The 22,377-nt window shown below is 37.4% G+C and overlaps 1 protein-coding gene and 1 non-coding gene across 4 annotated transcripts; one reads left to right on the top strand and one right to left on the bottom strand.

Annotated features, from left to right (window-relative positions):
- The first annotated feature begins 1,420 nt into the window (after positions 1-1,420).
- Positions 1,421-8,216, top strand: LOC110380540 (uncharacterized). 3 transcript variants are annotated; one of them, XM_064043086.1, is made up of 6 exons: positions 1,421-1,618; positions 2,771-3,244; positions 3,693-3,807; positions 4,804-4,934; positions 5,513-5,699; positions 7,690-8,216. In XM_064043086.1, exons 2-6 carry the CDS (start codon positions 2,771-2,773, stop codon positions 7,866-7,868), a joined length of 1,086 nt encoding a protein of 361 aa, XP_063899156.1. In that variant the 5' UTR covers positions 1,421-1,618; the 3' UTR covers positions 7,869-8,216. The 3 variants fall into 3 exon arrangements, with proteins under 3 accessions (XP_063899156.1, XP_063899154.1, XP_063899155.1); XM_064043084.1 differs by having other exon boundaries at positions 3,681-3,807; XM_064043085.1 differs by lacking the exon at positions 1,421-1,618 and adding an exon at positions 1,647-1,884 and having other exon boundaries at positions 3,681-3,807.
- A 9,548-nt stretch (positions 8,217-17,764) lies between these two features.
- Positions 17,765-21,611, bottom strand: LOC110380543 (uncharacterized). The gene is made up of 3 exons (XR_010278025.1): positions 21,458-21,611; positions 20,548-20,763; positions 17,765-20,073 (listed from the first exon to the last, which is right to left on the bottom strand). It is a non-coding gene; the product is annotated as an uncharacterized LOC110380543 (transcript).
- Between the last annotated feature and the right edge of the window lie 766 nt (positions 21,612-22,377).

Genomic DNA, 22,377 nt, shown 5'->3' with positions numbered 1-22,377 from the left:
ACATGTCTTATAGTGAAACTACACTTTGTCAGCCCAATATACCACAGCGAGAGCACGGTCGGATACAAGGATAGTAAGATGAAAATTGAAAGTATCTTAGCAGATACTATGTATAGCTGAAATTAACTAGAACTACCTATAGAAAGGCTACTTTTATTTCTGCCAATGAATTTAAAAAATTGCTCGTTAAATACCCACCTTTAATAACACAAAACAAATAGACTTTATGGTATAATATACCAGTCTTAACAAGAGGTATTGGGTTACCCGGGTAACTGGGTTGAGGAGGTCAGATAGGCAGTCGCTCCTTGTAAAGCACTGGTACTCAGCGGCATCCGGTTAGACTGGAAGCCGACCCCAACATAGTTGGGAAAGCTAGGCAAATGACGATGAAATAGATTGCGTGGCAGAAATGCAGAAAATTCCATTCAAACTGATACCTATTCACGAAATATTGATTGAATTAACTGTTCGTAAATATAAAACAAGTAGAATTTAGTAATATTCTCACTTGCAATATCTTGCTAGCTACTAGCGACATCTAGTGGACGCAACTCGAAACTAAAACAATACATGTATATCGCTAAAATAAACACGTGAAGAAAGCAAGCACATTTCAAAGCAAATATATAAAAACAAACGTCTCATCAATAAGACATTTTAAGGCTCGAGCAGACCGGATGCGTATGCGTAACCACGCGCGTAGTCACGCGCGTAGTTACGGCGTAACCATGAGTTGTAATGTATGGAAATGTATGAGACAGGCCACACCGCTTGCGTAACGTAGACACGCGCGTCGTTACGCGCGTGGGCGCATCCGCATCTGCTCTCTTTAACTTTAAGACATTATAGGATAGTTACGAAATAATATAATATAAATATTTTTCCGAACGTTAAATAAATATGACGCTCTTGATAAAAAATTGCTCCAATCGCGATGCGTTTAACTGTAACAACTTACATAAATCAATTTAGACTTTATTTCAATACAGATAAAGTATAAATTATGTTAGAATAATTTACAATGCAACTTAATGCGCGTACGTGAAGCTTTGAACACTTGATAGTGTTGGACCAAAGGGTATTTTATGACCAATAATCGATTGTCACAGTTAATCGATTAATTTAAAAATGAATGCTAGAACAGAAGGTGTTTTATGAATGATTGATGATATCGAAATAAACTCACACACCGATGCTTTTGTAAAGAAAAAGGAAAAACAGTATGTTAAATGAGCTTGAGCTCTATATCGTATTTCTATTAGTCATTAAAATATTAGACTATTAAAAAAGAAACAAAATGTATAACTAAACGTGTATCTAATTTACGAAAAAAACGATCTTATCTTATTACTTACCATCATCGTTTTAATTTAAGAAATCGATACTCACATCTCGATATTTCTAGAAGCGTGTCACTCACTCAGTCACTAACCTCGCTCGGCGTGCCCAACACTATACAAAAGAACTTGTTATTATTATACGGGTGTACTTAACCTTTTATTTTCATGTTTCGCTATAATTTTAACTAAGAAACAACAAAAATCAAAGGAAAACGCCATTAATGTGAGCTAAATAACATTATTTTGGTGCATACTGTGTGAAAAACCGGTAAAAGGTTAGTGTTTCATTCAAAATAAGTACGTAATAATATAATTAGATCAACGCAGTGTATACCCGTGTGCAGTTATTTCATGAGAAGTCTTATTGTTTCTTGCATTTATGAATTACAACGCCATTTTGTGGGCTTTAGAAGCTTTAAAATGTGTTAATTTTGCCAATTTTCGTGTTAAATTAATCAAAGTGAGGTGCTGTGGTGTTTTGAAAATCGAATGTTGATTTTTTTACCAAGCGTCAATCTTTCGTTTGTGATTTGTGAAAAAAGTTTGTATTACGATTTGTTATTTTCACTTTTTAGGCATTTTATCTTTGATTTTAACATTATTAATGACTCGTGTTATCTCGAAAATTAAGAATGACACGGATCTAAAATGTATGATTCATAATTTCGTAACATTTTTGCGTTTGAACCGCTATGCGGCGTCCGCGATTATTTGTCTAACCGTAAATAAAAAGACAGGAAATTACTTTCATTTTCTTAGTTTTGTACAATTCACCCGCTCGACTGCTAATGTTTTGCGAGTTTCGCGCAAAAAGACGCATGTTTTTAACATAACAGTCTACCCTTATTAAACGTTTGATTTTATTAAAAGACGATTTTGCTTTAAAACTTATAAATGATTTGCACTACAACTATAAACTATTTTTACATTATTTCCTATCGAATTCACAATGTTAGTTCTGTATTCTGAGCAAGATATACTTAGATGCAAGTGTACTCATTTTGAAAAAAAAAAATATAGGTGCATACTGTCTTCCACCATTGGTTTCACCAGTGTCCTTAGGGAACTTCCACAAGAGGATAAAAAGCAGTATTCAGATATAAGTTTATCACAGAAAAGTTTCATCAAAATCTGTCCAGTACTTTTTGTGTGAATGATGGTAAAGCATCTATGCCACTAAGATTCATTAAACTCAAATCATTTATTCTAACTTGTTTTTAAAACAGCACTTTTTGAATGCCAACATTTACAAAATACAGCCCCCAAAATGCCTGCCCTTCACCACTTCCTATGTGTTTTCATTGGTAATAAATAATGCTAAAATAAAATGTATTTGTTTTCTTACAATAATTTACACAATTGATTCTCTCTTATTGTAATCATAACTATTGTTGGAGTATTATTAATATACAAAACCACAATTCCAGATGTTCTGCGTCCAAGAAAAGGAACGAGCAGACACCTTTGCATCAGACAAGGACCCGCTCAGCATCACACAAACACCAACCGACTCAGATGACTCGGACGAGCCTGCAGCCAAACGCATAAAATACTCCCCACTAAACCTTCAAGTTTACCAAATACCTGCGTTCAACACACCGAAATCCCTCTCCATATATCCTACGAATACGCTACCAAATTTTGTGAACAATCCTCTAAACTTAGCGAATCCATTATCATTTGCAACCAAACCGCAAAATGGAGAAAGTCTGGTAAAGAATCTACATCATCGGTATTCCTTACCAGCTAAGTTGACTATTACTCCGGTTGTGAACGGAGAAGTGGTACGGTATAAGAAGAATGGAGAAGTGGCGAAGAAGCGAGGGCCTCCGAAAGGTTATAAGAGGAAACCGAAAGCTGAGAAGTTGGAGTTCTCGCAGAGTTTTAATGGAGGTTTGCAGGTAAATATAAAGAAGTTTATATTCTTGATATAATTAACTTAATTTTGTATTTTCAGCAACATCCATATAATATATCAATGTATATACATACATAGATAAAAAGTAGTCTATGTTATTTTGATAATTTATGTAAATGCTATCTGACTGCTAAGTTTTATCAAAATCCATCCATCTGTTTTTAAGTAAAATTAAAACAAATATCCCTACATACAAACTGTCGCGTTTATAAGAACTTTTTCTTATCCTACATGAACATTGAAGAAATCCATTTTGTAGTAAGACGCATCCGTCAGCGGTTTCACCCACATTCCAATGGAACTACTTCATGCATCCCCATAAAAATGATCTCGATCAATCGTCGTAAATTGCGTTAATTAGCCTTAATTTGAAACATTAAATCAAGAAAAAGTTGAACCTCCAACTAACTTTAAAACAGTCTTCTTTACAGACCCAGAACACGATACTATCAAGCCTGCTAGCTGCCAACAACACTAGCATCACCGGAGTCAGCATACAGCCTGTCCAGCCACCACCACCACAGCCGGAGATCAAACTGCCTGAAGGTAGGAACTGCCTCCCCAGCGGGGCCCAAGGTCTGCCGGGGCTGCGGGTTGTTCGAAAGAGATACCGCCCTGGTACATAAAAGGCCTACGACGGAACACGACGGTGTTTAGTCAGTAAGAGTCTGACACTCCCTCACCGCTGCTAACCCACAGCGGGAGGGGACGTTTGATGAAAAAAAGGATTTGCCTAGCCTTTTCCTTACTATGGTGGTTAGCTTCCTGTCAAGTAGGTGGATGCAGATGAGAACCAGGCTGTGACATGATATGCAACTCCAGATCCGCCTTACTGTTACAGCCTTTATATCGTCCCACTGCTGGGCTGCGGCCTCCTCTCACACGGAGAAGGATTGAGCATTAATCACCACGCTTGCTCAATGCAGGTTTCAGACTTAATAGTCCAGGTTTCCTCAAGATGTTTCCCTTCACTTTTTTATCAGTCATTCGTGTCCAAGACATACTTAGAAAGTACATACAAATTTTTAAAAGTTGCATTGGTACTTGCCTGACCTGGAATCGAACCCGCACCCTCAAACTCGAGAGGTCCGCCTCGCCTTTGCCTAAGACTGCTTTTCAGATATTCTTCTCTAACTGTGTTAAAGAGTCATCATCTCAGCCATAGCCACTGCTGAACATAGGCCTCCCCCTTAGATCTCCACAGATACCTGTTGGAGGCGACCTGCATCCAGCGTCGACGGCGACCGACATAAGGTCGTCTGTCCACCTTGTTGGTGGACGTCCTACGCTGCGCTTGCTAGTCCATGATTCAAACTAATAGTTCCTGAGAATTTTGCATTAAAAAAAAAGGTTTATATTTTTAGCTTTCGCCTGCGGTTTCATATACATATGTCAAAGACACCTTATGTTATTCTCATGAATGAGCAGTTTTACCGTCAAGTTACATTAAAATTCGTTCAGCCATTAGCACCAAAGTTCGCATTTCTAATATGACTAAGATTCGAAGATTTATCCAATATTTAATATCACTTATAATTACAGGCACGGAGCTGGTAGAGTTACTTCTCGACCCTGAAGACTGGTTTCCCACCGAGCCCTACAAGATGGTGTTCAGCAGAAAAAAGAACCCCAAGTGGAAGAACTTCCCATATCAATGCGAACATTGCTTTAAAGTAAGTTATTTAAAAAAAAAAACTCATATAATTATCTGCCTAGCCTTTTCTCAACTACATTGGGGTCAGCTTCCTCTGTAACGGGACGCAATTTAGTTCTAGTGTTTTACATATTATCACTGTCTCTCTGACCTCCACAACTCGATAACCAAACCCACCTAGCTCAGTTACCCTTGGTATGACTGGTTGTCCGACTGTTTGCTGGTTGTTTCTTGCTTCTACTACACGTAACGATTGCTAAAGATGTTCAAAAGGCAGGACCTAACCGTTTAATATGCTTTCTGAAACTGTTCTGGATGGCCTCCTCATGCATGACAAGCCACTTGTCTTGACAAGATTTTCACCCATTCTATGGACTGACCGCGCCCAGCGTGCGGCTGTTACTTATCCTCAAGCTTTCCAAAGTCTAATTTAGTTGAAGATTGTATGGAATACCAACATTAAAGAAATGCTGGAAGAGATTTCATATGAAAATATAAGTCTGTGCCTCACTATTCGTTCTATTTTTGTCTATGTTCTGTATGTAACTGTGTACCTAAACTATTTTTAAAAAAGTAAATAAAATATTTTTTCCCCAGGGTTACCGCGTAGCATCAACCCTTATCACCCACGCAGCAGAACGCCACGGCTGCGTCCCCAAAGACTTCGCCATCCCGTGTCCGTGCTGTCCCCACGTGTCCACCCGCCGCAAGCACCACAAGAAGCATCTGGAGACGCACGAGAGCCGCCGCCATAGGATATTCTGTCTCTACTGCTTACCCCCACGTAAGTATTTAAATAGATAGCTTTTTTAGATCCAAAAAAGACTATATAAGTTTTGCGCAACAAAAATTTTTTGCGCAAAATTTTGCGCAACAACATTTTTTGCGCTAAAATCATTGCGCAACCTTCACTATCATCTCTACTATACACGGGCAAGGTTGCGCAATAAAAAAAGTTTTGCGCAAAATTTTGCGCAACAACATTTTTGCGCTAAATCATTGCGCAACCTTCAATATCACCTCTACATTATTCGCGCAATGTTGCGCAATGTAATAATAAAGTTGCGCAAAGACTTCGCCATCCCGTGTCCGTGCTGTCCCCACGTGTCCACCCGCCGCAAGCACCACAAGAAACATCTGGAGACGCACGAGAGCCGCCGCCATAGGATATTCTGTCTTTACTGCTTACCCCCACGTAAGTATTTAGCGTTACTGGTCTAAAAATGTCAAAAAACGTGTTGCGCAATAAAAAAAGTTTTGCGCAATTTTTGCGCAACAACATTTTTTGCGCTAAAATCATTGCGCAACCTTCACTATCATCTCTACTATACACGGGCAAGGTTGCGCAATAAAAAAAGTTTTGCGCAAAATTTTGCGCAACAACATTTTTGCGCTAAATCATTGCGCAACCTTCAATATCACCTCTACATTATTCGCGCAATGTTGCGCAATGTAATAATAAAGTTGCGCAAAGACTTCGCCATCCCGTGTCCGTGCTGCCCCCACGTGTCCACCCGCCGCAAGCACCACAAGAAACACCTGGAGACGCACGAGAGCCGCCGCCATAGGATATTCTGTCTTTACTGCTTACCACCACGTAAGTATATAGCGTTACTTGTCTAAATATGTCAAAAAACCGTTTTGCGCAACAAAAATTTTTTGCGCAAAATTTTGCGCAACAACATTTTTTGCGCTAAAATCATTGCGCAACCTTCAATATCGCCTCTACCTATACACGGGCAAGGTTGCGCAATAAAAAAGCTTTGCGCAACAACATTTTTTGCGCTAAAATCATTGCGCAACCTTTAAAATGACCTCTTGTTTATACGGGCAATGTTGCGCAATGTAATAACTGTAATAACAAAATTACTGCGCTAAAAATCATTGCGCAACCTTCAATATCATCTCTACGATATACGGGCAAGGTTGAGCAATGTAATAATGAGGTTGCGCAAAGACTTCGCCATCCCGTGTCCGTGCTGCCCCCACGTGTCCACGCGCCGCAAGCACCACAAGAAACATCTGGAGACGCACGAGAGCCGCCGACATAGGATATTCTGTCTTTACTGCTTACCCCCACGTAAGTGTATAGCGTTACTAGTCTAAAAATGACAAAAAACATGTTGCGCAATAAAAAAAAGTTTTGTGCAACAACATTTTTTGCGCTAAAATCCTCGCGCAACCTTCAATATCGTGTCTACAATATACGGGTAATATTGCGCAATTTGTTTTATTACAAATGCTCCTGAGTATAATCTAGCCTTTTCTCAACTATGTTGGAGTAGACTTTAAGTCTACCCGGATGTAGCAGAGTACCACATGTAGCAACTGCCTATTTGACATTCTCAACACATTTACCAGAGCACCCGATTGCTACTGAACTTTCTGACTACCCGCAACGATTGCCAAAAATGTTCAAATAACAGCCGGGACCTACACCTACCGGTTGTCATTGAACATCCTTGACAGTCTTTACGGGTAGTCAGAAGCCAGTAAGTCTGACACCAGTCTAACCAAGGGGTTTCGAGTTGCCCGGGTAACTGGGCTGAGGAGGTCAGATAGGCAGTCGCTCCTTGTGGCACACTGGCACTCAGCTGCATCCTGTTAGACTGGAAGCCGACCCCAACATAGTTGGGAAAAAAGCTCGGAGGATGAACAGCCTACCTACAGTATAACGAGTTCTCCGAAACACGGTCATTGTTGTCCAATTGGTACTTCTCTGAATATCTTATCTTTACTAAATAATATTTAAAACTATATTTCTCCTTTTTCAGACGACCCTTCAGAACCATTCGTGAAAGAACCAGTAAAGTACCCTTACGATAAATTTCCCCAATTTTGGTACGCCTCAGAAGAATCATTAAGACTTCATAAAAAGCGAAAACACCCATATTCCGGGCTTTTTAACGTTTCATGGTTCAGCACATGGCGAGATGCAACCCCAAATAGCTAATAAAAAGGTAAAATAGTATTATTTTTAAAACGACGCTGGCAACCCCACAGTATTTTTTTTAATTTCTAATTTAGTAGATTTTTTTACGCTGGCAACTTTTTTTGGTAGTTTTTGTTTTTAACTAGGTTAGTGATTTCTCTTGTGATTTTGCTAGGTTTTAATTTTACCTGAATTTTGGATATTAAAAAAATAAGTATTTTTAATGGTAGGTTTTAGGATTTAGGATGTGATCGATTGAAATGTAATTCCAAATTTAGTGATATGGCAACCCAGTAATGTTGGCAACATTTTTTTTTTCTTGTAGGTCTTAGGATTTTTTTGTATTTTCTGACCCATTTTTTATATCAACTAATTAATTCGTTTTCGTAAGTTTTTTTTAGAAATTGGAACTATAGAAAACTTTGTGTTCCAAAGGCTTTAATTTTTAATTCAATTAAATTCAACTGACTTAGTTATAATTCATCAACAATTTTAAACTATTTATTTACTATCACAAATTATGAGCTGGCAACATTATTTTTTCATAAGTGTTGCCAGTTCACAAACTAGCTAATGCAATCTTTTTAACCCCACGAGACTTTTTTATACATAGATATTTTTTAACTGGCAACTTTTTTATATATTTTTTGTTTTTAATCTAGTGTTGCCAACACAAGGCCAGTAATTTTAAAACAAGCATAATAAAACAGTAGTATTATTTTGTCTAAGAATGTATTTTATCCGTGTAACCTATATACTTATGCATTTATCGTATTTTTAGGCAGCTGATAGTTTTTAAAAAATATATTAGGGTGGATGTGCCAATTTTGGACTTCAAAAAGACTTTTTTCAAAGTTTTAACCGACTTCTAAAAAGATGGTTCTCAGTTTGACAGTTGGTGCGTTCACCCTATCGAATAATATTAGTGCCTTCTAAGAATGGCTACTGTAATATTTTAGTTTAAATATTGACAAAAGTCTACGCAGCTATTTGAAATATTATTATATTTTACTGTCGAGAGAGAAAGACAAGTACAGTAGGAAATAAAACATACTTAAAATTTTGCCTTACTTTCCTATGAAACTTAGATACAAGATAGGTACTCGCAATAATTATAACTATTTTTGACAATCGGATAGGCTTTCAAAAATAAAGTCAATACATGTTTAACCAATTTCTCAAAACTCCTTTTTGTCTGTTTGATTCATATGTATGTATGTATGCTAAAGCGCGATTATTTCACGTTTGACTGAACCGATTTTGAGGCATATTATTACAGTCGGTTTGCTATTAAAAAAATAATTCAGAGGTATATGTCAGATATGTGAGCTTACCCTTCTTGGCAGTCGGGTAAAAATGCTTTTCCAATAAAAATCCACCGAAATATATTAGTAAAGAATTATCAAACATATTGCGCGTTTGACAGCTGTCAATTTTCAAGGGAAAAAGCATTTTTTGTACACCTCGACCTGTTTTGTGCAGTTTTCAGTTTTCAAGGGTAAATAGCATTTTTTGGAATTGTCAACTGCACTAAAAAACGGTCAAGAAATACATTTTCGATATTTTATTTTTATAGTCTGACCATAGCTGCGTAGACTTCTGCCAATGGGGTCTTACACCCCGTCCGCCTGTCCACCATATTATAAGTGATAGCGTATCATAAGCGTAGCGCGGTATTTTTGTAGCGAACACCACAAATTGTACAACAACAAAACTATTTAGTATTTTTCTAGCGACGCGTTTTGTGTAATGGAGTGGGGGCATTTTTTTTGAAACAAAAAAACTTATTTTTGAAAAAATATGAAAAAATCTTTTAATTTTTTAACCGACTTCTCAAAAAACAGATCCTCAATTCGAGTGTTTCTATGATTTTTTTAATGTCACAATTTTGGTATTAATTTTTTTAGTTTTTGAGTATTTTGATGTCACAAGAATTTGTAGTTATTCGTTTTGAATTTTTGATATACGTAATTCTACTTGGGGTCAATTGACATTTTTGACAAATATACAAACTTGATTTGAAGCATTTTTTAATTGATATTAATTACATTGGGGTTTTTTTTAACGACGTCAAAAATCATCAAATGCCCCCTCCCGCTGTGTGTTACGCGCGGTGAGGGAGTGTCAGACTCTTACTGACTAAACACCGTCGTGTTCCGTCGCAGGCCCTTTATGTACCAGGGCCGCGGTATAACTCTTTCAAACAATCCCGCAGCCCTGGCAGGCCTTGACCCTGCTGGGTCCATAAATGCTACACCATTTCAATTAAGTTATAACAGTAAAAATGCCCGCACTCCATCTACACAACGTTAATGCATTTATTAGTGTAGGCAACTTCACCATATTTATAAACTATAGTTCGGGAGTAGCGTGGAAGGTTCAAATGTATCTTTACCTTTATATACAGGGTGGTTTACTATTGGAAATCTACGTAATTGTCAAATACTCCTTTCTTACCAGTCTGGTTGAATTTTAAATGTCAAAAGTGTGTTTAATAAAGCTTCCTTTTTTATTTAAATTAATTAAATTATGAGTCCCGTTGTGGGTACAGTGTGAGGGAGTGTCAGACGCTTACTGACTAAAACCCACTATGTTCCTTCTTAAGCCCTTTATGTACCAGCGTCGCGGTAATGAGCGCGAACAACACCGCAGGCGTGTTTTAGAAAACTGGAACTTTATTTCTAAACTAAATTAACTTTTGAATAACTGAATCACTTTTTTTTTCTTAATAAAAAAATCCTTTGTTTTTTTTTGTAATTATTGAAAACTACCCAGTTTGAATACTTATAAAGAAGAATTACTATTTTGTCTTCCTGTTACCTCCACGCTACATTTAATCCTATAATAACACAACAAAATATGCCTAGCCAAGTGGTTTAAAGACTTAATAACAGCATAAAAATAATAGAAAACCCGAACTTACACAGTAACAGACCAAAATATTAAGCAGTATTACAATATAATCCTTAAGTTAGAAACATAGATTAAACTGTATATTTTTAACCGAGTGTCAAAAAGTTAAGCAAGGTATGGAATTGGATGGGTGACCGAATTTGAGAGGCTTGTAACGAAATGTATGCTTTTAGGATTTTAGATGGAAATGTCGCGTGTATTGTATTAAAACGCACGTACGAGCGGTTTTATTAAAAACGAGCTATGATTGTCACTTTTAACCGACTTCGGAAACGAGAGGTTTTCAATTTGACTGTTTTTTTTTGTATTATTATTAATATTATAAATGTGAAAGTTATTATCTATATCTCACATCACAGCTGAAATGATTTTTATCTAAAAATTTTTTGAAAAATTAAATATAAGTTTCTTTCGCAATTATAACATTACTAGCTTTCGCCCGCAGCGTTGCCCGCGTAGAGTTCGGTTATATCGCGTTTCCAAGAGAATTCTTCAAAAGTCCGGGATAAAAACTATCCTATGTTCTTTCTCAAGGTCAACTCTATCTCTGTAACAAATTCTATTAAAATCAGTTCAGTGGTTTAGACGTGAAAGCGTAACAGACAGACAGAGTTACTTTCGCATTTATAATGTTAGTAGGGATATGTCACATCATAGCTGAAATGATTTTCATAAAATTTGTATATTTGAGAAACTCGTTAATTCTTAATTTCTTTCGCAATTAAAACATTAATACAGAATATACAAAAAAAAAACAGTTATTTTCAAAATTGCAAAGCTATTTCGTACTGCAAAACTGTAAAGGTGCGTTTTGAAATTTAGTATTCAAAAAACGTACCTAAACTTTGAAAATGATCTTATGAACAAAGTTTACCAATCGTGGCTTCATCACAATTTGCATTTAACTATTAAGACTATTTATTGTAAATAAATAAACTACTATATACATAAATATACCACATTTGCCTAGGCACTTAATTTGAGGTAAAAAATCTTGATACTTAGGACTTTTCACACAAATATGTCATCATCCTCCGAGCCTTTTTTCCCAACTATGTTGGGGTCGGCTTCCAGTCTAACCGGATGTAGCTGAGCACCAGTGTGCCACAAGGAGTGACTGTCTATCTGACCTCCTCAACCCAGTTACCTGGGCAACCCAATACAAAGGTTAGACTGGTGTCAGACTTACTGGCTTCTGACTACCTGTAACGACTGCCAAGGATGTTCAATGACAGCCGGGACCTACAGTTTAACGTGCCATCCGAAACACAGTCATTGGTGTCCAAGATATACTTAGTACACAAATATGTATTAAACAAATAAACTACTGCTTAAAATAATTATTCAAATGATTAGGTAATTATATTTACATCCAGTCTAACCAAGGAGTATCGGGTTGCCCGGGTAACGGGGTTGAGGAGATCAGATAGGCAGTCGCCCCTTGTGGCACACTGGTACTCAGCTGCATTCGGTTAGACTGGAAGCCGACCCCAACATAGTTGGGAAAAGGCTCGGGAGATGATGATTTACATTGATTTTAAACCTGAGTTTTTTAAATAAAAAGTCCTATCAAAATTGTTTATATTTAGTTAAGTGCCTAGCCAAATGGAAAACATATGCTATGTACTGCAATAATATTTTAAAGGCATCGTATACAAACTATATTTAACTTAGAATGAATATATCCATACTATATTTTAATACAACATATATAAAAATATAGAAGGTTGTAAAAAGATTTGTACTGAAACTCTGTCACGGCTGTTCTCATATAAGGAGATCAGTCAGCTGCGCAGGACATATTATAGTGCACGAGCATTTGCTTGGACACAGGTGCACTCACTATTCCTTCACTCTCATAGCGCGATGGGACGACAATCCGACACCACCGGAGAGTTTTCAATTTCCTATTGAATTAGTATTGATATGAATCTTTTTACACACTTTTATATTATAGAAAAGGTCAGCTATCTAAGTTGCCTTAGTCATTCAGTATATTTCAAAATGGATACATATTATGGACAATATATAATACATAATTCTTGTGTCCAGTTTCACAGGTTACTGATAAAGTCTCTGATAGCCTATCAGGAACATATCTGGCAGATAGCATTTACTATCGGATAGGTACTTACTGAAACTTTATCAGTAACCAGCGAAACCTTATCATCATAAATAACGTCACTATGAGGCAAAAAACTTCGATTCAAAATAAAGTTGATGTTTAACCAACTTCAAAAAAAGGAAGGTCTCAATATTGTCCATATTATATCTAAATAAAGGTAACCTAAGTAGTTCTATACAGACTTTAGTGTTCCTAGGAATTGTAAGGTCCGATCCACCATTGCCTGATTAAAAAATATCTACCAGATAAAATCATTGTCATCTGTCTAGCCTTTTCCCAAACTAATATTATGAGGAGGAACAATATTTTTGTTTGTATCTTGAAAGGCTCCGAAACTGAAAACAATTCTTTAACTTTTCATAGTTCTTTATTATAGTAGGTTTTCTCGACACCAGTACCTACCTAACTATATTTGTATAGTTTCCTATAGTAGGACTCGAATATTAAACACAATGAAACCCGAATGTCCTATTTTCAAGCAGAAATGTCAGGCAAAAGCTAATTCATTTTTATAAATTAAATCAGTTTAGAAGTTCCTGAGGTTTACGCATTCAAGTAAACTTATATATTACTAGCTGTATACCGCGGTTTCACCCGCGTCCCGTGGGAACTATTGCCCGTACCGGGATAAAATGTAGCCTATATTACTCGGGAAGAGTGTAGCTTACCAACAGTGATAGAATTTCTCAAATTGGTTCTATAGTTTCGGAGCCTCTACAAACAAACAATTTTTATCTCTTTATTGTATTAGTATAGATTATCTAGCAATATTAGTAAACTTATCTGGCAGATTAATTTATCAGCAACTTATCAGGAGGTGGTGGACCGACCAATAAGCTGGTAGTATGTGTATGTGCCTCTCTAGCGTATAAGAATAATGCCTTTAATGTAGCCTTCACAAATATTTAGACCATATACTCCAATAGAATATAGCAATAGATCAAAAACTGTCAAAAATATACTATCTGTGGATTTCTATAAGATATCTATCCGCTGTTAGAGATTGCAACTTGACATTATTTCATCATCATCATCATCTCAGGCATAGGACGTCCACTGCTGAACATAGGCCTCCCCCTTAGATCTCCACAGATACCTGTTGGAGGCGACCTGCATCCAGCGTCGACGGCGACCGACATAAGGTCGTCTGTCCACCTTGTTTGTGGACGTCCTACGCTGCGCTTGCTAGTCCGTGGTCTCCACTCTAATTTGACATTATTTACTTGAAAGTAATGTTAAAATCCAATCTTAATAGCAAACGAGAAAATAAATATTTTGAGTTTGAAATAAATGGATAGATATGATATAGAAATCCACGGCTATCAAATAAAAAACATTTCAAAATGTTCACGAGTGTAAGAGAAGGCAGTTTCGAAAATTGTTAAGTTTTCGTCAAATACCTACGCTCTGAAGTTGGTATTACTAACTTCATTATGGTAAAGTACAAATATAACACTACTGCGCATGTGCAAAGCTTTTAATGCCTGACTTCAGGGTGGCAAAAATATTTGACGAGAACTGTTTTCTGCCATAACTATCGTATTGGGTAATTCGGAAATATGACTTAAATATTATATGCCTAGATCCTAGGGCTGTCAGATATGCCTTATTTTCTCACAAATTGAATGTACCTATGCTTAAAATAAGTTTGGATATCATCATCCTCCTGCCCTTATCCCAATTTTATTTGTAGTCGGCGCAGCATGTTTTCTCCTTCCATACTCTTCATCTGCCGTCATCTCACAAGTAACATTCTTTCTAGCCATATCGACGTGGCCTGTTTACTTACGGCTAATTTCAATAACATAACTGTGGATTGGCTTTGACGTCGCTTTTATTAGGGATATGTCAAAATCTATCTCTAGTAAGCAAATGGATAGTTAGGTAGGATATTGAAATCGGCAGTTAGTTGCTAATTTATCTTATAACTTTTATGTTTGAGAAAATACTGAAAAATTCTTCACTGTTGAAAAGCTACACTCTTCCCCAGTAACATAGGCTATATTTTATCCCGGTACGGGCAGTAGTTCCCACGGGACTCGGAAAAACGGCTTGTTAGTGAGAAAATTAGGTGATATCTGACTATCCTGGGCTCTCAAACTATATTTTTACCACTATTCATATAAAAATTTAGAAGTAATGAGTATGTAGAAAACGCGTATTCCTTAGGATTTAACTATATAATATTGTAACTATCCCACTGATAAAAAATAGTATTTTTGTCGAAAATATCTATTCTAGACTAAAATGTACGGGTGTGTTAATACTCCGATTATTTTTAAGAACTTTTTAATTTGTAAAAATATTATACGAATATTTAACTATAAAGAATGAATTTTGTACAACTGACTTTTTCTGTAAATAAACTGCATTTTTTATATAAAACTTAAATATTGTTTTATTTATTCGCCTTTTTGTTGATGTCTGCCACAATTTTTTGCTTTTTATATTCCAGCTGTATTATATTGTTTTTTACTCAATTATACTTTTTAATGTTTAATAAAAATAAAGTAGGTACCTATATATTAAAACAAAACAAAGTTTCCTCTTTATTATATCAGCACAGGTAAAAACTAAGGGTCAATTCACACTGAAAGAGCAGCGGCCGTAATTGCAAGGGATTGAGCGCGAGCGCGGCGGGCCGCGCGGCGCCGCATCGCGCCGCGCTCTTACGGCCGCTGCCGGCCGCTGCTCTTTCAGTGTGAATTGACCCTAACTTCCGCCGTCGCGAGTAACAAACATTCATCATCATCATCATCAGCCTATCGCAGTCCACTGCTGGACATAGGCCTCTCCAAGTGCACGCCACTGAGATCGATTTTCGGCTACTCGCATCCAGCTCCTGCCAGCCGTCTTGCGCAAGTCATCACTCCACCGTGCCTGAGGACGTCCTACACTACGCTTGCCGAGGCGTGGTCTCCACTCTAGAACTCGTTTACCCCAACGGTTATCGGTTCTTCGGCTAATATGGCCAGCCCACTGCCACTTCAGCTTGCTGATTCGGTGGGCTATGTCGATGACCTTGGTTCTCTGACGGATTACCTCATTTCTGATGCGATCCCTCAGAGAAATGCCAAGCATAGCCCTTTCCATAGCCCGCTGAGCGACTTTAAACTTGTGGACCAGCCGTACCGTCACTGTCCACGTTTCGGCTCCGTAAGTCATGACAGGTAGGACGCACTGATTGAAGACTTTCGTCTTTAGGCACTGTGGGATCGACGATGTTAGGACTCGACGTAGCTTCCCAAATGCAGCCCAACCCAACTGAATTCTCCTATTCACCTCGTCCTCAAAGTTGTTTCTACCTAACTGCAATGTCTGCCCGAGGTATACATATTTCCGAACAACTTCGAGAACGGCGCCGTGTATCGCAATCGGTTCCGGTAGAACATGTTCATTGAACATGACCTTGGTTTTGTCCAAGTTCATCCGTAGGCCGATGCGTAGAGAAGATTCAGCCAGGTCGTTCAGCATTTGTTGTAGGTCCTGCAGCGTTTCTGCCATGATGACGATATCGTCAGCAAATCGCAAGTGAGAGATGTGTTCGCCATTGATGTTGATGCCACGTCCTTTCCAGTTCAGCGTCTTGAACATATCCTCCATTGCATTAGTGAACAGTTTCGGGGAAATAACATCCCCTTGTCTCACTCCTCGATGTAACGGTATGGGCCTTGTTTGCTGATTTTGTACTTGGACGGACATTGTAGCGGCTTCGTAGAGACATCTCATCACTTGGATGTATCGCCAATCTACTTGACAACGCTGCAGGGACTCCAGAACAGACCAGATTTCAACCGAGTCAAAGGCCTTCTCATAGTCCACAAATGCTAGACACAGGGGCTGATTATACTCTTCGGTCTTCTGTATAATCTGCCGCACTGTGTGGATGTGGTCTATGGTGCCGTATCCGCTCCGAAACCCAGCCTGCTCCGGTGGTTGGAATTCGTCGAGTCTTCGCGCAAGTCGGTTCGTGATCACTCTTGAGAACAGCTTATAGACGTGGCTTAGGAGGGAAATGGGTCGATAGTTCTTCAACTGGGTTTTGTCTCCCTTTTTGAAGAACAGGACGACAACACTCCTACTCCACGCCTCTGGAGTTCTCCCTTCAAACAGGACGGCATTAAAAAGCCTCTGGAGCTCCCCCAGTACGGGCTTTCCTCCTGCTTTTAATAGCTCTGTTGTAATGCCATCCTCGCCAGGGGCTTTTCCATTTTTGAGCTGTCTCAGAGCGATCTCGATTTCGCCACTGCTGACTTCTGGCAGGTCTTCGGTGAAATGGCGCGTTAATGTGGCTCTAGAGTTCTCATTTCCGGGATCAGGTCGAGATGCATGCGATGCGTATAACCGGCCATAGAAATTTTCCACTTCCGAAAGGACTGCCGGCACCGAAGAAACGACTTCTCCACTTGTTGTGGTCAGCTTCGTCAAGTGGCTTCTTCCAAGAGATTGTACGAACACCTTTGACCCCCGATTCAGCTCAATTGCTCTTTCAATGTCAAGAGTATTGGAGCACCGGAGGTCGCGTCGTACGTGCTTGTTGATCTCTTGGTTTAGAGCCCGCTTAGCTGACGAAGTGACAGGTGGGTTTTCACGTCGTCTCTTCATAAGCCCTAATGTCTCTTCCGAAAGCTTTGATTTCTTGCCCTTACGCTGCATGTTACAGAATCTCGAACCTTCCTCCCTGAGGATCCGAACCACATTTTCGTGGTTCTGGTTAACGTCTGTTGTGGTTTCCACGGCGGCAAATCGGTTCTCCACAAACATTCACCTTCATAATATGTAGAACATTAAAAGGATTGCAATAAAAACCACAAAAATAATAACAACAGTTTTTATTATAAGAATCACACTTTCAACAATCAGCCGATGTCTTCTAAACAATACATTATTATATAGGATAAAATGACCATTAATTAGTGATCGATACTTGAAAACGATTAATGAGATAAAAAATAATTTTCTTTGAAAAGTTGTTTGTTTTCATGAGTAAAATTATTTATTCAAGTCTTCTTCCTCCTGCCCTGTTCCCAATTTTACTTGGGGTCGGCGCAATATGTCATCCTCTTCCATTTTCCCTGTCACTCGTCATACTGACACTCACTCCCTTCCTATTCATGTCATCTTTCAGGCACGAATGGCGTATCCAAGTATCATTCACTACTTAAAAGTCACCTTAGATTATCTTTACTGACCAAAAAATACACAAAAACAATTATTTTTAAGCAATTAATTCATTTCAATGTTTACCTAAGTCAAGATTCGGTAAAAATATACTATAAAGTAATTTTTGTGCTTACCCTGTTACAATAGGACAGTCGATAGCATAAGCTTTATTTAGGTACATTCATAACTTATGAGAAAAAATATATAAAGAATAAAATTAAATAAAGTCGGATTAACTCCCAAAAAAACAAAGCTTAGTCATCTTTGGTCATAACCAGGAAAAAAATAATATTTACATACATTCAGGGCCCAAGTATCATCATCCTCCGAACCTTTTTCCCAAATATATTGGGGTCGGCTTCCAGTCTAACCGGATGCAGCTGAGTACCAGTGCTTTACAAGAAGCGACTGCCTATCTGACCTCCTCAACCCAGTTACCCGGGCAACCCAATACTCTTTGCTTAGACTGGTGTCAGACTTACTGGCTTCTGACTACCCGTAACGACTGCCAAGGATGTTCAATGACAGCCGGGACCTACAGTTAACCTGATGACGAACCCGCCGTCATATTTATGCAATATAGAGCATAAAATAAGAACAAAATAATAAACATGGTATAGGTAAATACAGTTTAAGATTCAATCACTCATTACAAACCACTTCTCTAAGGAACCTTTTCTTTATACTCAGTAGTTTTTATTCTCATCAATCGAAAACCAAATAATTTTTTCGAATGTCTTTAGACAGATGATAAAATCTAAATCAATTTACAAAACCAAATAAATATTTTGAAAATAAAAACGAGATCTATAAATTTTTCAAACAACACCAAATCAATAATTTTGTAACAAATATATATTTAGGGTGCTTTTTGAATGCTAGCTGCCGACTGCAACTGTCGACCGCACTTGCAGCGACTGCATGACATCAGTCGATATCTGAGGGCGACTGCACGTGCTGCTGCCGCTTCGAACCAAAACGGTTTCATGTGAATACATACAAACCAGGGGCCTGATTCTGCTAAGTTAATAATGTCAAAATTGAATAGAAATTGAATCGCAATAGCAGTTTGAACCTTAGCGGGCATTCTGCTACTAATATAAGACCAATCGTATTCCAATGACATTTCATTGGTTTGCGATTGGTCTGCCATTTGGTCTATACGGTAGTTTGCTCTACAATCATATTGCAATCGTAAATCATTTGCAGACGATATGATTCATTATTGAATCACAGAAAAGGATAAAAACGTTTATTTTAAAGAAAAAATAGCGGAATGCCACATATGCTTCAATCGTAATTGGATTTCAGTTGGATATCAATCGTATGTTGCTTAGGTAAAATTAGCAGAATCGAGTCCCAGTAGTGTAGCTGCGGCCGATTTCAAGCAGTCGGCAGCTTAAGCATTTAAAACGTACCTTTCTTAACCTAATATTTTAAGTCCCTCTAATATACTAAATCCTATCATGAGTCTTCAAATGCCTATGCAACGTAGACCGCTCACTCGTAGAAAAGCTACATACACCGCAACAAAAAGGTTTCTCACCGGTATGCATTCTCTTATGTGTTACCATTTGCTGTTTAACATGTGTTGCATACCCACAATCACACTTCAAATCTTTAACTTCATCATAATGTAATATAAGGTCCTTCAGATCTTTGAACGAGGAGTCACACTCCGTACATTTATAAGGAGTCCCTTTCGCATGAATACGCATATGAACTTTCAAACTCGACTTGTTCTTAGTAAAATAAGTGCATTCGTGGCATCGTTGGTATCCTTCTGGTGTCAAATTCTTGTCACAGTCCGTGCAAGGCTTGAATATAGGTTCTCTCTCGCATTTGTGGTTTGGAAATATTTCTCGGTTCATAGTACGGTAACCGCATGCCTTGCAGTTGTAAACGGCTCTTAGTTCTGTAATCTTAATGTTTCGTTTGCGTGTTTTTGAAGGCTTTTGTTTCAGTTTCTGTAAGTCTGTTTTGGCTTTCTGTTGTGCGTTCTGCTTTAAGGCTCTGCGGTGGTTGCTGGAAGTAATTGACATTGGTTTATTAATATTTTCTGTGATAATACTATGAGGTTGAAAGGTAAAGTTTGTTTCATTATTATATTGTAAGGGGCAGTGGTACTATTAGTTAGATTTGAAAAATTATTCAGTGTTTGATAGCTCATTTATGAAGAAAGGCTATAGCCTATAAAATTCTTAAATCTACCTGACATCCTCTGACTGTCACTGTGGAATTGTAACTAATGTTTTTAAGTAGCATTCAGGAGTCACCTTCCTAGAAGCAGGGGTGTAAAACTGATAACTTTCGGGCTCTGAGCTGCTTGTGAAAGTTTCTAAATTCAGGAATCAAACTCAGGACACTGTACACTGACATTCATGCTATGCTACAACCAGACCAATGAGGCAATCAAATTCTTTATATAAATCCTTTGTCAATTGGTGACTTAGGAAACCTAAATCCCAAAGATTATATATTTTTTAAATGAGTACTTACAAATAATTATGATCGCTCAGATGATAGTAGAAAACTTTCTTAGCATTAGATCTGACATAACAGTGTTCCTTCACAATATCGTCACCGATAATATCCATATTGCTTCTCGTTATGATCTCCTCGCGAAGGTCTGTCTTCAGTTGAGTGCGGGGCTCTGGTTTGATTGCTAACTCCATTATCCAAGTTTTTGTGAAGAGTTACAATTTGGGAGTATTTCTGAAAAGGCATCCAAAGTTTTTCTGCAATCAGTTGTTACTGATAATCGTCATAAATAAGGTTTTAATGGAAAGTTGTGGATAGCAATAATATTAAATATGTATGTAACTTTGTGTGAGTTAAAATTCTTGCAGTAAAATGACATTGTTAATTACATAAATAATGAAATAAGTGGGCTTGTATTCCATCTCTTCAGTAATAATTCAAGTAATATTTGAACGAATTCTCAAAACATATATAGGGAACTAACACATAATAAAATGTTGAGTCTAATAGGAATATGCATTTCAAGTCTATTTTTTTATTTGGTAAATATAAAATCAGAATGTTTTTCTAACCTCAATTTATCCAAGTAAAATCTAAGCTATAAACTTCGTACTGTAATTAACTTGTCCGATAAAGATTTCTCAATAAAATACCTGTAGCAGTAAGCTACTATTTATTTTTACAAAGACCCACATCAACCATTTCAAAATGAAAAATATGATCGAAAATTACGTCGTATTTGGTAAAAACTTTCCGTAATATAGTCCTAGAGCTATATAAATATAGTTTTTATGGTAAATATACCATTAGTTCTGCTTAAAAACAGTTTTTCTTTCAGTTTTGACATAACTACGAACACATTTTAACTTTTATCAAAATACTTATGTAAACACGACGTTCTGTAGTTTTTAAGACATTTATTACGTACCTGTGTTATTTGGCTTCTCAATTAACTGTATAATACAGTCTGTATTTCAAAATATTTGTGTGTTTTTATAACTTCATATACTACTTCTTTGTGCATCAATTGAAGTTGACTTTGCAAAAAAAGTTGCTGAAAAATATTTTGCATAGACATAAAAATACACGCTACAGACAATTCTAGTGATGTGAAGTAGTTCGGTATCGTTATGAGTATTCGATTTTAAGAATCGGATACAAATTGTGTAGTGGATTCGATTAACTAGCTTTAGGACAGAAAAAGTGTTATTTATGTGTCTACCAGCTAGTGAAATCAAAACGTAAATCGACGCTTGTGAAGCGTGAAAAGACTATTTCTGAATTTTCAGTTTTAAAGTGTTAATTTAGTATGCTTACTAAACTAGAAGTCTTTATAATTCACATGATTCTGAGTAAAGTCAGAAAGTACAGGAAAGCAAAGAAACTTGTTTAAAACTTAAAGACAAGATGTTAAAAATCATTATTTTTGTATGAAAATCGATATATTTGAACAATATGCATCGATAAAAGAATCGCATTTACCATCACTAAATTGACGTCACTGTCATGAATTCGTGACACATTTGTACATTGGATGACAGATTAATGTTGCTAGTTTTACCACATTTATACCATAATGGTAGAATAGAATCGATTTTTTTATAACGGTACGAGTTTGATAACGATTTGCAACTTTTTAATTCTCTGTCGTTTCATTGAGCTATAATGATGTCCTCTTAGCAGATTTTTGGCCACGGTGGCTGTTCTCATATAAGTAGATCAGCCAGCTGAGAAAGATATAATATCATAGTGCACGCGCATTTGCTTAGACACAGGTGCACTCATTATTCCTTCACTCACATAGCCGATGACAGATCACGAGCAGGATCAACATTTACGTGCTCTCCG

The sequence above is a fragment of the Helicoverpa armigera genome, chromosome 30, assembly GCF_030705265.1.
Source record: "Helicoverpa armigera isolate CAAS_96S chromosome 30, ASM3070526v1, whole genome shotgun sequence".
In the NCBI taxonomy this organism is placed as follows: Eukaryota; Metazoa; Arthropoda; class Insecta; order Lepidoptera; family Noctuidae; genus Helicoverpa; species Helicoverpa armigera.
Note: the sequence above shows the minus strand (reverse complement) of the source record. Positions and strands in the feature narration are given on the sequence as shown.

What these genes read in the sequence shown, in the direction of transcription:
- LOC110380540 (XM_064043084.1), top strand. Translation starts at nt 2,771, where the DNA reads ATGTTCTGCGTCCAAGAAAAGGAACGAGCAGACACCTTTGCATCAGAC. An exon ending in GTTTTAATGGAGGTTTGCAG is followed by an intron (nt 3,245 to 3,680) that starts GTAAATATAAAG and finishes ACTTTAAAACAG; the next exon opens with TCTTCTTTACAGACCCAGAA. An exon ending in TCTCTACTGCTTACCCCCAC is followed by an intron (nt 5,700 to 7,689) that starts GTAAGTATTTAA and finishes CTCCTTTTTCAG; the next exon opens with ACGACCCTTCAGAACCATTC.